Genomic DNA, 14,877 nt, shown 5'->3' with positions numbered 1-14,877 from the left:
TCATGCTATTTAGAAGGCACCCTGGGATATTGTCTGGACCCACTGATGCAGTGTTCTTGGCCTTAGAGAGAGCATTTGGGACCTGTTTCCCAGTGACATCTGGGAGAGTGATATTTATAGCCTTGCACTGTCAGCATAATCTCTGTGGCTCTAAACCATATCTCAGTGACCACACAGATCTCAGTATTCCCTAGGGTAAGGAGAGCTTGTATGGAATGCAGTTTTTGTTTAGACTCCTAGCATTGAGTAGTAACACCTATAGATCTTCTTGGTTTTGATTTACCTTATTGGAAGTACTTTCAATTTGGCATTGCCTAAAGAAAGGTGCTATATGGGGAGGACAATATCTTAACTAATATTCAAAAGCCTAGTGGGGAGAGGTGCAGACCATCCCTGGCAAAGCAGCATGGCCTGTTGGCCGTCTCCTTCCATGCTGACAAATATTGCATCCCCCTTAGAATGACAGCAGAAAGTAAGCCAATTATTAAAGTCAGTCGTCTTCTGTTCGTATAGTGGCATCATCCTTGGAGAAGGTAAAATGCTGCTCAATATTAGGCTGATACCAGTCTGGGACACACATTCTGACAGTTCCATGATGTCTCTCTTCATATAGTCTAGGGAGGTATGTCTCAGGTCATTTACGCCCACATGAACTATGACTGAGCCATACTGGTACTTAATGACCTGAGTGAGTATGTAATGTGGCAGATCCTGGCCCCTGATAAGCAACTGACTGTGACTTTCTCCTTACTCAGCCTGTTAAGAGGGACAACAGAATGTCTCATGATGGAGTCTCCAATGACCAGAATGTTGGATTGTGTGGTGGTTTGCCTTGTGGGCTTAGAAGTAGAAGCTCCATGAGATGTGGCTGTATGAGTTGATGTGGGTGTTGTTTTGAAAGAGTGCATTCTGGGTTGCTGAGAGTATTTGTTATGTGTACTTCATCTAGAAGGTCTTTGGGGTTTAGGAAGGTTACATTTAAGTGCCTCAGTATATATGGGTCTATATGTCTACTTTATATTGTGTGTGATTGGTGCAGTGTGTATACTACTAACAACCTGACTGACATTAGGAGTGCTTTTATGCCTCCAGTGACATTGTGTCAATACATCTCTCACATAACATCAGTGTTTTTGAGAATTAACTGGGTATCAGTAAGCATGAGACAATCTCTGCATTACCTCAGGATGCCCATATCCACCAAGCTGGTAACAGAGATAGTGGGAAAGTTCATCTCCATGGCAACAGTCCCTTTTTATTAATTATATGGTTGGAGTGAGAATATGAAGTAATATCAGGAGTATGTGGTTTGCAACTCTGAGGGCCAAACTTCCCATTGCAAAAAATTGCCCTGTGTACAACTAGGTATTGGTGAAATCTCAAGGGTGTTTTTACAGGAAAAATGTAAACTGAAGGTATCTGCATCTATTCAGGGCACTGCCAAACCCTTGAGTGGAAACTACTAGGTAGGCCCTGATAACTTATGGATGAAGTATTCAGGGAGATGTTCTGAAGTTAAATTAGCCAGCAGCAAATCAAACAGTACTTACTGAAAAGAAAACATTAGCTTATCAAGAATGATGAAAAGAGGGGATTTGCCTGAATGGTTACTAGCTGACGACTACTAGTGCTGGTCTCACCACAAGCAAAACAGTAGCACCAATCCCAAGATGAGAAGCAGGCCATAGGCTCTTTGGTGATCAACAAGCTTGTCCCAGATAATGAAAGCATTTGTAGGCATGTATTAGCCTTTTCCTGTCAGATGCCTTGAATAGCAACCAGAGCAATCTGGAAGGTCAAACATAGACACTCCCTGCCCAATCAGAAAGAGTTAGGAATCAGTACATCCTGCCACTACTCTCACCAGGAGCAAAACAGAAGCACTAATCCCAAGATGACTACTGAAAGGCAGAATGCTGGCTCTCCAGTAATTGTTGATCTTGGAGTAGATGTTGCAGATTTTAAAGGTAAGATTCTGCAGAAAAATGGGTCCTAAGAGTTGTAGTGTGCACTAAGCTGTTAGATAAGAAAGAGGAGATTTAGCTGTCTAAGTGACTAGAATGGCCAATAAATTTAAATAGCTGAAAGGGAGTGATTTCACAAAGTGATTCACAAAGCCAATGAAAGAGGAGAGGGAAGAAAATATTTGGTCAAATTAACATAAGTGGCAGGCAACTAGAAAGAAAGTTGAGTTTAAAAACACAATAGCACCAGGGTGGGAAGATGGGCAAAATGTAATTTCTATGTGACTCACAAGAGAGACAGCTGTGGTCTCTTTTCTAGTTTAAATATGCAGTTAAAACCAGAATATAAATAAAGCACATTGTGAAGAATATAAATCACAATATACAAAATAGAAGAATGGAATGAAACAATACAAAATACAGCAATGCAAAAACAAACTAACCTTTTCCTCAAAGCAAGCTGTGGCAGATTCTGAGTGAGTGACTTCAAGAGTGACTTTAATTTTCTTGGCAAGCCTGAACTTTTTAGGTTTTTGAACCATAAAAAAGAATGAGACTTCCAGTCTGTCAGAAACTTACAGCTACGATAGCTTCAGTTACCTATCATGAGTGTTTTCTTTACCATATTAATAAAGGACCCACTTTGGCCCAAAATGTTATTTCTTGTGATGTTCTTCATTTCTAGAAATCATTCCAGTTCCTCTATAGAGATTGTTTTGAATGCCTAATAGTGTTTTTCTATGGTATAACAGAGGTTTGTAAGTGTCCTGCCCACCTGTGAGCATATATTAAAGTGTGACCCATTGTTATTGTGGCGTTTTCGTACTTCATGTGACAACATACCACACATATGGTAAATGACTCATCTGGCTGTAGCTGCACCTGGGGTTCTTAGAGTTCACACCTATTTATGAGGCAGTAAACAGTAGTTATGCTTAAAAAGAAATACCTGTGTGTATTTAACCACTCAAACTTCTCTGCTGTAAGCAACTCAGTATATAAATTCCAAAAATGTAATCTTTCCAAATCACAGTGGCACACTAATTAATGGTTTTGTGTTCCAGCACCTGGGGCTAAAGTTAATTTCTCATCTCTAGTTATTGCCTACAAATTCTCTTCTTTTCTAGTTGGATTTATTTGGTTTCCACTTACCATACTAGAACATATCTTACTATCTGAAATGTTTGTTATATTTCATTTATCACTGCATTTACCACCAGGATTATGATTGAAAAGGAACTATAACAGACAAGTTAATGTAGCCATTTATCAAATAAAATAAAAAAATACACAATTCATACATATGAAGATATTTTAAGATTGGCATAGTCTTCTTTTTAGTGCCTATTAGTTAATAAAATTGCACAAGTTTGCACAGTTCTGTGTTAATTCCATACTGCCTTTGTATTTGCGTTTGCATCCCCGTATAGCATTTTTTCACAATGTTCTTTCATCAGAATATCTCTTGCAGTAGCTCCAGAACATGATGCATTAGCCCAGCTATAGGTAGTAATATTTCAGTGGTAGATTTCAAGTAGTCCTACCCAGATGTGCCTCCTGACATCACTTCTATTTAATGGATACATCGCTATCTGTTCCTTAGCCCTTTATCCCCCAGAGCAGGGCTCTGTATTCAGTTTAGTGATTTTAGTACATTGTACACTTTGTTACTTGTGTCAGAATGCATCTGAGTTGTTGATGTATTCCAGTCTTAGAAAGAATGAAACACTCCTCTTACAAAAGCTTCTACAGAAGACAGATGGAATTGGAGTAAGTAATCAACCTATGAGAATCCCTCTAGCTGGGAAACCACACAGACATAAAAATAATAATTAAGAAGTTTAACTTTCTTTTGCTGATGGGAATAAACCTACATAGTCCCTATCCCCAAACCTCTACATCTTCTACTTTTTCTTCAACAGCTATCAGGAAACAGAGAAAGAAGAGTTGCAAGAAACCCTTCAGATCTACCATATATACCAAAAGAGAAGAGAAAGTGGTCCTCTTCCATGGGAAGATGAAATACATGCCAGACTCTTTCAGTCTTCCATCTGAGGAACGGGCTGACAAATTATCACAGCCCTAGAATTGGCTCTTCATGACTACTCTTTAGAAGAATTCATGAGATGAATTGGAACTCTGGCAACTAGTCTATCACAGAAATAGGAAATGTCACAAAGTATTAACAGAACTATCTCTTTGAGCACCTTCTGTGATATATCTATACCAGGATATTTCTGCTGATGTTGGTCACTGCACAGACACAGTTTCCACTGGTTACCATAAGGCCGACAGGACCTCTACTCCTCTAGAAGACATGGTGCATTTCATAAAAAGTCCACCCATGTTTGCTGTCTATCTGCTTACTTACAAGGCCTCCAGATTAAATCTCTGTGCTTCAACGTAATAACCAACATTCTTTTTAAAAAAAAATTTGAGCAATAAAAAGTCGATAAACTGTTCCTGTCCAAGTGTTCAGTTAAATGCTCCAAATGATAAAGTTCCAGAGGTCATTGATTTAACGACAGCTATGCCTTCCATTTGTTTCTTCTCTCAGAGTTTATTTTCCTGCTTATAAATTATACCTATATTGCCATGTGTCATAATTATAATGGAAGAGTTTCTTTTGGCATGTGGCATTTCTACTCTTCTCACTGCATAGCATGTTGGATATGAAGAGACTCTCAGGATACATTTTTAGGAGTCTGTCTTCCTGTCTCTAACATCATTTTAGCCTTCACATCTTAATATTTTTGTCCAAGGAAAAACATATATAGGAAGATATTTGTTGCTCTTTTTTATTTCCCACTCATTAGGATCATAAATCTATTAAGTCTCTAGGAATTTACATATCTTTTACTGTGTATGCATGGTAATTTGCAGTTGCTTTTAGATTAGTTATTCAAGGGGAGTAAGTCCATTGTTTTCAGTTCAGCAGGTTGATGTAGCAGGAGCATCAATGGAACACTGCTCAGTCATCCAAAGTACTCCCTCATACACAATCTCACACACACACACACACACACACACACACACACACACACACACACACACACACACACACGCACACGTGCACATGCGCACACGCGCACACACACACACACACACACTCATATATAGACAAACCTGACCTACAAAAACAAAATCTCATAAAACAGAAGAAAAACAGCCATCACTGGCACAGAATCTTGACTGCAAACATTACCAATTCTGAAAATATCATCCATCAAAACACATCAAACACAGAAAAACAACCAGAGTAAGTGTTTTTTGTTTTACACAGACTTGCCCTCATGTAAAGTAAGTACAAGATCTTACTTTGTTGATTGTGAATCTGTGTGAAACTGTTACTTATCAAGAGTTGTAACTGGTAAAATCTCTATATGTGTTAATCTGCTGGTTACCTAAGCTAATTGTGTACCATGTTCTTAAAGGCATGTAACCTGATTTTGAGATTTCTAAAATATTGTAAACTGTTGTTTTCAATCTGTTTCTGTTATTATTTATCTCATAACCTGAAGCTTTTCTCCCCAGGCCTCCACTGAAAATGGACATATATCCAGTCGGACTATCCCAATAAACAAATGTAAAATAAATAAAATAAAATTTTTCACAGGGACAAGCCTCCACTCACTATTTCTCTCTCCCTCTTTCTCTCCCGCTCTCTCTCTCTCTCTCTCTATATATATATATATATATATATATATATATATATTGTGTGTGTGTGTGTTTACACTCTCAACAGGTGGAAAAACATGGAGAAAGGAGAAACAATTTCAGTCATATATCACACTTGTTTTCCTTTTTTTCCTTTACTAAAATGTTTGAAAAGATGCTCTATAAACAGATCTTTGACTACTCAGTCATCTGTGTAATCAGCAACACAGTTTCTGTAATGCTTTCATTACAGTAGTGTTACTGGCAACAGTTATTGCTTTGTCTCCCCCCCCCCCCCACACACACACACACACACACACCTTACTAATGCATACAAAACCGAATCCTGTCCCTAACTCCAACCATAGATCTTACCTTAGAAAAACTCTTTCCATAACACCACCACTACAAAAGGCACTCAGACATACCACATGCAAATAGAAACATGCAAAACACTAAATCTATCCCCTTACCTAGCCCTTCAACTAATCTAACCAGTAAACACTCACTCACACACCCACACACATATAAACACACACATACACAGTGTCATCCCTAAACACAAAACTTCTGCTGTATCTTTTTTCTGCAACCATATTATCATAGTAAGCCATCAAAACTGGATCCTTTGCTGTATCAAGTTCTAGAATATGCTGGAACCAAGTTATACTCAGTCAAAGTCAAGTCCTTTCCCTGTATGACCTTTCCTACTGGGAGAGCAGCACTTGCATTGATTTATATAAAGTGTTAAGCCACAATAGCCCAAGTCCTGCATGTGTTGGTTCTTACAGGACTTAATAGAGGCGGCATCAGTGGCAAGGTTCTCATGTGAGACATCTGTAGTGGTGTTTCACATCTCTGTGGTCACACACATTCTAAGATTTGTCATCTGTAATTCAGGTAAAGGAAGACTGCAAGAAAACTTCAATGGGGTGAGACTGTCTTCACCACTTGGAAATAAGCTTAACCTTTCATCTATCAGATCAAATCAGATGACCAACACCAGAGCTTTCCAAGAGGAGAAGGAACCAATACTTTTGGCATCATTGGGATGAGATTGGACATAAAAGTGTTGGAACTCAGAGCAAGCAGACTAGAACTGTTAACTTTCAAAACATTTCCTAATGTGGTAACATAGGAATTCTGTCCAACTGTAAAACCTCCCTGTGGTATATCAATAAGGGGTATAGGAATTCCTCAGTAAAATCTCCCTGCGGTATATCAATAAGGGGCATAGGAATTCCTCAGTAAAATCTCCCTGCGGTATATCAATAAGGGGGTGAGAAAAAACTTTTATCTCATAGACAGGAAGTCTTTTTACTTTGGAACTGAATTTTGACACAGAACATCTCAATACGTGTGTCTCTTATTCCAGGCCAGAGTAAATCTATTGCTGGTTCTCCTAGGGAGGTAGTCTAAGCAATTTAAAGCGGAGTTGGTGCCTCCTTTTGGTCCTTATATTTCACAGACCTTCCAGAATTCAGCATTTTAGTTTTGCCTAACAATAATATATAACAAATTTCCTGTTTTCCTACATCAGGTGATCAAATTAGTTGAATATGTTTCTACACACGAGTCTTCCTTTTTTAATTGGAAAAGGACAAATTAGAAGGATCTTTATTGCACCATCCTAGCCCAGCCAACACAGATTTTCTGTACTGTTGGCTAATTAAATTTTATTTGGTATGGGTAATCCGGGCTACTTTTTGAAGGCTTTGATTGTTAAATATTATTTAAGAAGGCCATTACCATCACTATGTTTCCTAGTCTGTGATCCAATATGGTGGTAAGTGTGGTGCTATTTGTGACTTACTAGCCTGACAGTCAAAAGCATATAACTTTGGTAAAATCGTTACAGTATGTGATAAAAAATGGTTTTAATGACATCTTTACATTGGCTGCGAGATATGACACATTGTGTAATATTCTTATCTCTTTCAAAAATTATGGTATATTTATTCTTACCAATCTAGGATAACACCTCCACTATTTGTAGAGACAAGAAACAGCCCCCTGTAGAAGCACAGATGATGAAGACAAAGAAGAACAAAGACAGAAACCAGCATGATGATGCTTATATAACAATGGTAAGTACAGTGTGCACACTGAAACATTTAGCGTGTTTCAGCTACAGGCAGGAAAAGGTGTAAATATTTTGGAAAACCTGAACTCTTACAGGTTTTCGAAACCAAAATCCAGGAAGTATGACAGGATTAGAAATGCAATGGCTTCAGCTTTGTTTCAAAAGCTTAAAGATATAGTAAATTCTACAGGTATCAAACAGGATCCTTTTTGTCCACATCTGCAAAAGGATGCATTTTGGCCCAAACTGATATTTTTGACAAAGCTCTTCATAATCTTTCTAGGTTAACCACAGAGTCTGCTTTATTTACATGCATAATAATGTTCATTTTTTTAGAGGTGGGACAGTATTCAGTTTACAATTGCCCCACTCCTTGTCATACATAAAAGCAGTTTGACACAACAGCATTGCATATGTTATTTTTCAGAGGATATGTGACTGCATAAATGGCAAAATGACATCTATGCATTGGCATATATTGCATTTTGAAAGATCATTTTTGGTTTATCAGCAAAGCAAGTTAAAAGTGGTGTTTCCAAAAATCAGGAGCTGTGTGTGTGTGTGTGTGTGTGTGTGTGTGTGTGTGTGTGTGTGTGTGTGTGTGTGTGTGTGTGTGTGTGTGTGTGTGTGTGTGTGTGTGTGTGTGTGTGTGTGTGTGTGTGTGTGTGTGTGTGTGTGTGTGTGTGTGTGTGTGTGTGTGTGTGTGTGTGTGTGTGTGTGTGTGTGTGTGTGTGTGTGTGTGTGTGTGTGTGTGTGTGTATGAACACATATATACAACACATTTATATACAATTAATAGTGGGTAACAATCTATATGAAGATGTAAATCCTTTGTGCTGCACTGGTTAATCCAAAGTGAAGAGACATCATCCAAACATATTAGATATCACACATACACACATTTTTCCATGGCAAAGAATGTGTACCCAAACCCAGACAACACAACATCAGCACAAGCCACATCAAAATTATATACACAAGGTCTATATTACCTTGTTGAATGGTGTTTCATGGAACGACTTTTCATCGACACAAACAGCTAACTCCCAAAACTCTGAAAGGCCACTTCAGTGAATTTTTTCCCAGGGGAAAAACGCTTTGCCGTTGTCTAGATTTTGCCCTTTTCTCCACTGTAGTGCGATCTTGGAGTTGGTATATTTAGTTGGGGGGTGAAGCCCCCCAATTTGCAGGGTCTGACTGTTTCATTTTTGGTTGGTCAAGCAATTTTTTTCCCCCGGGAAAAAAAAATTGCTGAAGCGGCTGTTCAGAGTTTTGGGAGTTCGCTGTTTATGTGTCGACAAACAGGCATTTGATGAAAACGCCTTTCAACAAGGTAATATAGACCCATATACACAACATAGGACATGAAAGAAAATGTATAGAGACAACCCCACAACAGTTACATAATGCATAGCAAACATTTACACTCAACACCGCAGTATTCGTACAGGACATGGCAAAGAATATGTGGAAAGGCCGTTATAACAGTAATATAGTATCTGGGTGGACACAAACCTGCCATATTAACATAGGATATGACAAAGTGTGTCTCAATACTTTACCAGAATATGAACAGAATGCATGGCAAAGAACATATAGGCACAATACTACAACATTAACAAAGGGTATGGCAGCATTAAAAGAACATAACAAAAACACACAGAAAGCATCACAGTAACACAGGACACAGCAAAAAATGTTCATCCACATCACCTCAGGGCCAGCAGGGGGCACAGCAAAGCATGTCTGGAAGACAAAAAAAGCATGACCAGTTAGTGTAGAGGATCCAAGCTCTAACTTGTTAATGAGCTACTTCCTGTGATAAGGTTACAGAGGGTTTGAATCTTTCTACCTTCATTTGTGTACTGAGTGACCTTGAGCAAGTCACTTAACCAGACAGTCCTTTAGGGCAATTAGGAATTTGGTCTAGGTTCCTTAATGTTCTCCTGGACTGTATGTGAAGTAACCACCTATGAAATGAGTATACACGAAATAGCAAAGACTGTTTACAAAGAACATCATCACAGAGTGAGTGAAAATGTCTAGTGACAAACCCATGATATAACATAGGGCATAATACACAATATCAAGATATAACATGGCAAAGAGGGGTAGCTATATGATGGGAGCTGTCATGAAAAAAGGTCAGCAAATAGTGTAGCATCACGTGGGTTCAGAACTCTGACCAGTCCTTTTGGCATATTTATGTCCTATATCGCATTAGGTTTATAGACCAAAGTTAACCTGTGATACAAAACTTGGTATGGTATTCATTTATGTTGGTGGCGGTGTCGAGAAAGACCTAGGGCAGCTGGCATTGGGCAAACATATGGTAGTTGGAACTTAATCTAAAAGCAGTCAAGGTATGCAGTTTGGAGTGAATAGCTCACAAAAAGCACATAACTTTGGTTTGGTGACCTCACATAGGACAGGGAAGAAAAAGAATTTGGGATAATGAACCCTAGCCAAAATCATATTTAGCAGTGTGAAACAGAAGGGCTGAAGGCAGTAAGATGCTGGGATGACTTGCAGGGGGAGACAATGATAGAGACTGTGAGCTCATCCTTCCATTACACAGGCATTTGTCAGGGCACCATCTGCACAGTTCCAGAGACCATACGGATGAAGAGAAATTAGATCATTAGAAAGGATGCAATGCAGAGTTTCCAGACTGGTGAAAGGAAAGGAAAGGCAGCGGTATAAAAATAGCCTTGGAAAGTTAGGCATGTATGTATCAGAAGAGGCAAGAGAAACATGGGATCAGGTATGTGATATGGGAAGAAATGAGAGAGGGTATCATGGACAGCGGAAAAAAGGAAATGTGAGTTGCAACTAGATGGGAAATATTTTCAGATGGACTTGAGAAAACTTTATTTCACAAGCGGAGGTTGGAGATGAAGTTTATGGCCAACCAAACAAAGCATCTGGCAAACTTTTCAGTCATCTTCATATCTATGAAATTAAATCTCAGACTCAAAACACGAATAAAGGAAACAGACCCTTGTAATTCTTGTATTTATATTTTACTTGATACGGTAGTTTTCCTATGGCACCACTTTTCAACACAACATCTAAATGTTTCCCATTTCCTCCACTTACATGTTTCACATAGGCTTGTTATGGGTATCAGCACACTCTTCTTCAGTTGTATATTGTTGATACATGCTACATTGCTTAAGGTGACCTTACCCAACTATTAATATTTATATGTTTTATTAATACAGCATCCTGTTCGAGAACCTACATCTAAAAAACCTGCCATGATGGACATGCATCTGTATGAAAAACTGGATGAATACCAGGTCAGTCAAACTGGAAGAAAGAAGAACAGTGAATTAGAATCAATGCTTTCAAACGGATTATTGCAGGAAAACCAGTAACAAGACTGGCATTGTGAGTCTTGGCATATAAAACTGAGATTATAATCAAGATCTGTATTAAGCCCTGTCATGGAGGGCAACAGTAACGCTTTGTATTCTGCTGGTGATTGCAGTGAAGAGGAAATGGAGCACATTGTGAACGCAACTTAGTGCTGTGTGGGCAGCATTTCTAAACTTCTTCATGTCCTGTGTATTTTTGTTTAAGTTATGTCACAACAAATATTCATATTCACTCCTTCTGACAATAGGATGCCTCTTTTATACAGTTAAGTTACTGAAATCATCTGCAGATATGTGGAAAGTAGCATAAAAGGGGCTTGCAAGAGTCTTCCTAGTGATTCTGAAGTTGAAATGAAACTGTTAAAAACAAAGATGGCTCACCAGAGAAAGAGAGAGAGAAGAAACCAGGCCACCCATTCAACTAAAATATTCCACAGGTTTGTTCTGCAATGCCCAATCCATGTTAAAAGTCTGCTCCAGAGAATAATCTGTTTTGGTTCCATTTGTAATGATTACTTTTCACTTGCCATACAAAGATCTTTAATATTTTTTCTTTTTCTGTCAATACTTGTCTCCTATTGGGATTAGCAGTACATCACTAGATGGCAAAGCCATATGTAACCACATATTGCCATAGCTGTGGGCCTTTGCTGAACGCATTGACATCACAGAAATTCCAGATTAGCCTGTCCTCTTCTTACTCTGACACTGACCTTTTCCACTCAACAGAGGACACTGCATCTAAAAAAATAAAAAAAAAAAATAAGAATTTAGGTTCTGACACTAAAGACAGTTTATTCTTGATGCAAATATTAAGTCATGCCTTTTGGCCTTTTTGAATGTAATGTTTTTAATTGCAGAAAAACAACACATAGCTCATAACTGTCCAGAACTTTACACAATGTCCAGATTTTTGTTTCATATCTTTGGTCTATCCCTCACAAAAAATTGTGGTTTTCTGGCAAATCAACTGTAGTCACTAAATAATGACAAACATTTGAGTTTCAGACTTTATATCCTTCAGAACTTTCTTACGTTTATAAGACATTTTCTTTAAATCTGTCCCTCTTTTGAGGGCTTTGTCTCCCCCGCCCCATTATGGTTGGCTTTGGCCCTGATTCTTGGGCTTAGAGGTTAAGATGTATGCCTTATCTGCCAGCTATTAACACATTTCAGTGATATTTATCAGAGACTTTACTTGGTGTATGTGTGTGTGTGTGTGTGTGTGTGTGTGTGTGTGTGTGTGTGTGTGTGTGTGTGTGTGTGTGTGTGTGTTTTCTCTCTCTCTATACAATCAGTTGATCTCTAATGAACTGCAGTATCAACTAGTATGACTGAGCTGTATGTTTATGATCAGATTGAGGTGTTCATCCAAGCTATATCATACTAATGTAGGTAATTCAATGCAATTTGACAATTTATATAATCATAATGAGAGAAACTCCACTTTTATTGCTTCTTGCATATCAGGAACTGTGAACTGTTCCAGTGAGTCCTGTTGTCTATATTATGTATATTTCATCTGTCTTGCCACTGAAGAAAATAAGGTAACAGTCTTTTCTTTCTGGTATCCTGGAGCAATATGCCATCATTTTTACCTAATGAAAATTTCTGTCTTGTAACTTTATATTGTTTTGTAAATCTGGTGTGTATTATTTCATTTTACTAACTGTATAATACCTGAATGCATGTAATGGCTAAGGAAAGCATACCTTAGAGGGAACACCAGGTTTCCTGTGCACAAGTAATTTCAGAGTCTGTACCTATACCTGGAGTATGTTTAGCTTATATTGATTCTGTGACAGACATAGGTGACATCTAGGTGTGTGTAGCTTTGGTCCACTATACGTCGATGCACCCCAAGCTACATGGATGGTTTAAGATGGTATTTCCTCCATCTTGGTACAAATGCCACTAAAAGTCCCCTTGCCTTACATTTTTAGGTGATCTTTACCACCTGATTTTTTAAATGTTTTATTGAAATAATGTATATAATTGTTTTTAATATAGTTTACTTACAGTGATATTTTTGGTTTATAATTTTCATAGGTTGCAGCTGTAAATTAGATTTGTGAAATATGATCATTTCAAAAAGTAAACAAATTTATCTTTCGTTGAGACAGATGTTTTGCAAGAAAAAAGTGTTATTATCAAAAATAAATATTATGCAAAAAAAAACTATCATACAATAAGCAACTAATTGTTGGATTTTGTATATTGCTAAATAGGGCTGTATACTTACAAAGACATCTGATGTCATACAAAGCATTTATAATGCTCAAAACTACCACACAAAGATACTCTGTAAGATCACTTCTATCATTTAGAAGTAGGCTGGCACAAAACAGTGCTTCTGCATGAGATGTCTGCTTTTAGCTCTGAAATAAAAAAAAAAATGATTTAAAAGTCTGGTTTCCTGATGGACAGGGCAAATTTCAGAACTTTCTGGTGCAGCACAGTATAAGGAGATGTTCCTCTGCCATCTGTGGACTGTGATGTGTGATCTCTGATTCTGGAAAATGTAGAGGACGTTGTATCAGACTTAGAAAGGGAGCACAACTTTGATTTTTTTCCCAAATTCTTGGTATCAAAGTCTTTTAGCCAATGCTGCCAATTAGCTAGTAAAACATATGACCTCCGGTACTATGTCCCAATCCCCCTACCTTTTTTCAGCCCATCTAGAGAACACATTAGTTAATATATATTCCTTGGTGCCTACTTAGTTTAGAAGCTTGACTGTCAGAAATATGTCGTCATGCACATATGCCACCTTATACCTGGTGCACGCTGCACTGTGAAATTATGCATCCTGTTTTCTGCTTAGTTATTAAGAAAACATCAGAACATTTTGTTACTTCGGCATTTGCAGCAATCTCTACAATCCTGTCTCAAAATGCCTTCTAGGCAGACAGAGCCACTGTTGCCGTCCTGATGCAATGTGCCTTAAACGTCCTCCCCATGGCTAACAAAAGTCCTTGTCTAATCCATTATCCTTCACCCTTTACAGAAGGTTACGTGCCCCCATAAGAATTAATCCATATCTCATTATGGATTTAAAGAACTTATACATTACATGCATAAGACTGCACTTTTGATAACCATTTTTAATGTAAACCAGCTTTTATTTCCTACAGTTTCTGTTATTTTGTAAAACACTTCTTTATCTTTGCAACAAGGTCAAGCTAAAAAACAGATTTTAGATCCAACCCACTAAATTTAAATAAATAAAATTATAGTGAAGCTCTGGGTTAGGACTAGTCCTTGAAAATTTGGTAAGTAAAGGAATCACTCAAGAGTCTGACTTGAGTGACTAGTCCTAATTATTCCCTGCACTGTTTGCTATTTATATTTATAACCCCATGAAGTTTTGCATTTAGTTCCTGCAATACCTCCTGTCTCATATGACAATGATGTCATAAGAGCCATGGATTTCCCAAACACTGCAACATTTTAATGGATAATTTACAGGTTAACAAATGCATGACAACTGAGGGAATTCTTCCATAAAAAGAAACTTTACCTGGTGCAGAACATATGATCTCAGAAAATGTCTGTTTTTATCAGAGTGAAATCTGATCATCTGATCAACTGAAGATGTGTTTCCTGAAGCCAATTATATTTGATGCAGATACTGCGAGATGTACTGAATTAACCCTTCTTTCTTATCATAAGATGTATGTAGTCAAATGTGTTTATTTGTATGTATATACATTTACACACACACACACACACACACACACACACACACACACACACACACACACACACACACACACACACACACACACACACA

General features: G+C 37.9%; 1 protein-coding gene across 3 annotated transcripts in view; it reads left to right on the top strand.

Annotated features, from left to right (window-relative positions):
* The window catches only part of LOC122809404 (junctional adhesion molecule-like), a 286,702-nt gene extending 272,761 nt beyond the window's left edge, over nucleotides 1-13,941 (top strand). For all 3 annotated transcript variants that reach the window (XM_044080875.1, XM_044080874.1, XM_044080873.1), the window contains 2 exons: nucleotides 7,595-7,708; nucleotides 10,929-13,941. In XM_044080875.1, the coding sequence (XP_043936810.1) occupies nucleotides 7,595-7,708; nucleotides 10,929-11,084 (270 nt within the window). In that variant the 3' untranslated portion in view covers nucleotides 11,085-13,941. The remainder of the gene's footprint in view (nucleotides 1-7,594; nucleotides 7,709-10,928) is intronic.
* The last annotated feature ends 936 nt before the right edge of the window (nucleotides 13,942-14,877 follow it).

Source organism: Protopterus annectens, chromosome 8.part0, assembly GCF_019279795.1.
Source record: "Protopterus annectens isolate FY-2018-M chromosome 8.part0, PAN1.0, whole genome shotgun sequence".
Classification (NCBI taxonomy): Eukaryota; Metazoa; Chordata; order Ceratodontiformes; family Protopteridae; genus Protopterus; species Protopterus annectens.
Note: the sequence above shows the minus strand (reverse complement) of the source record. Positions and strands in the feature narration are given on the sequence as shown.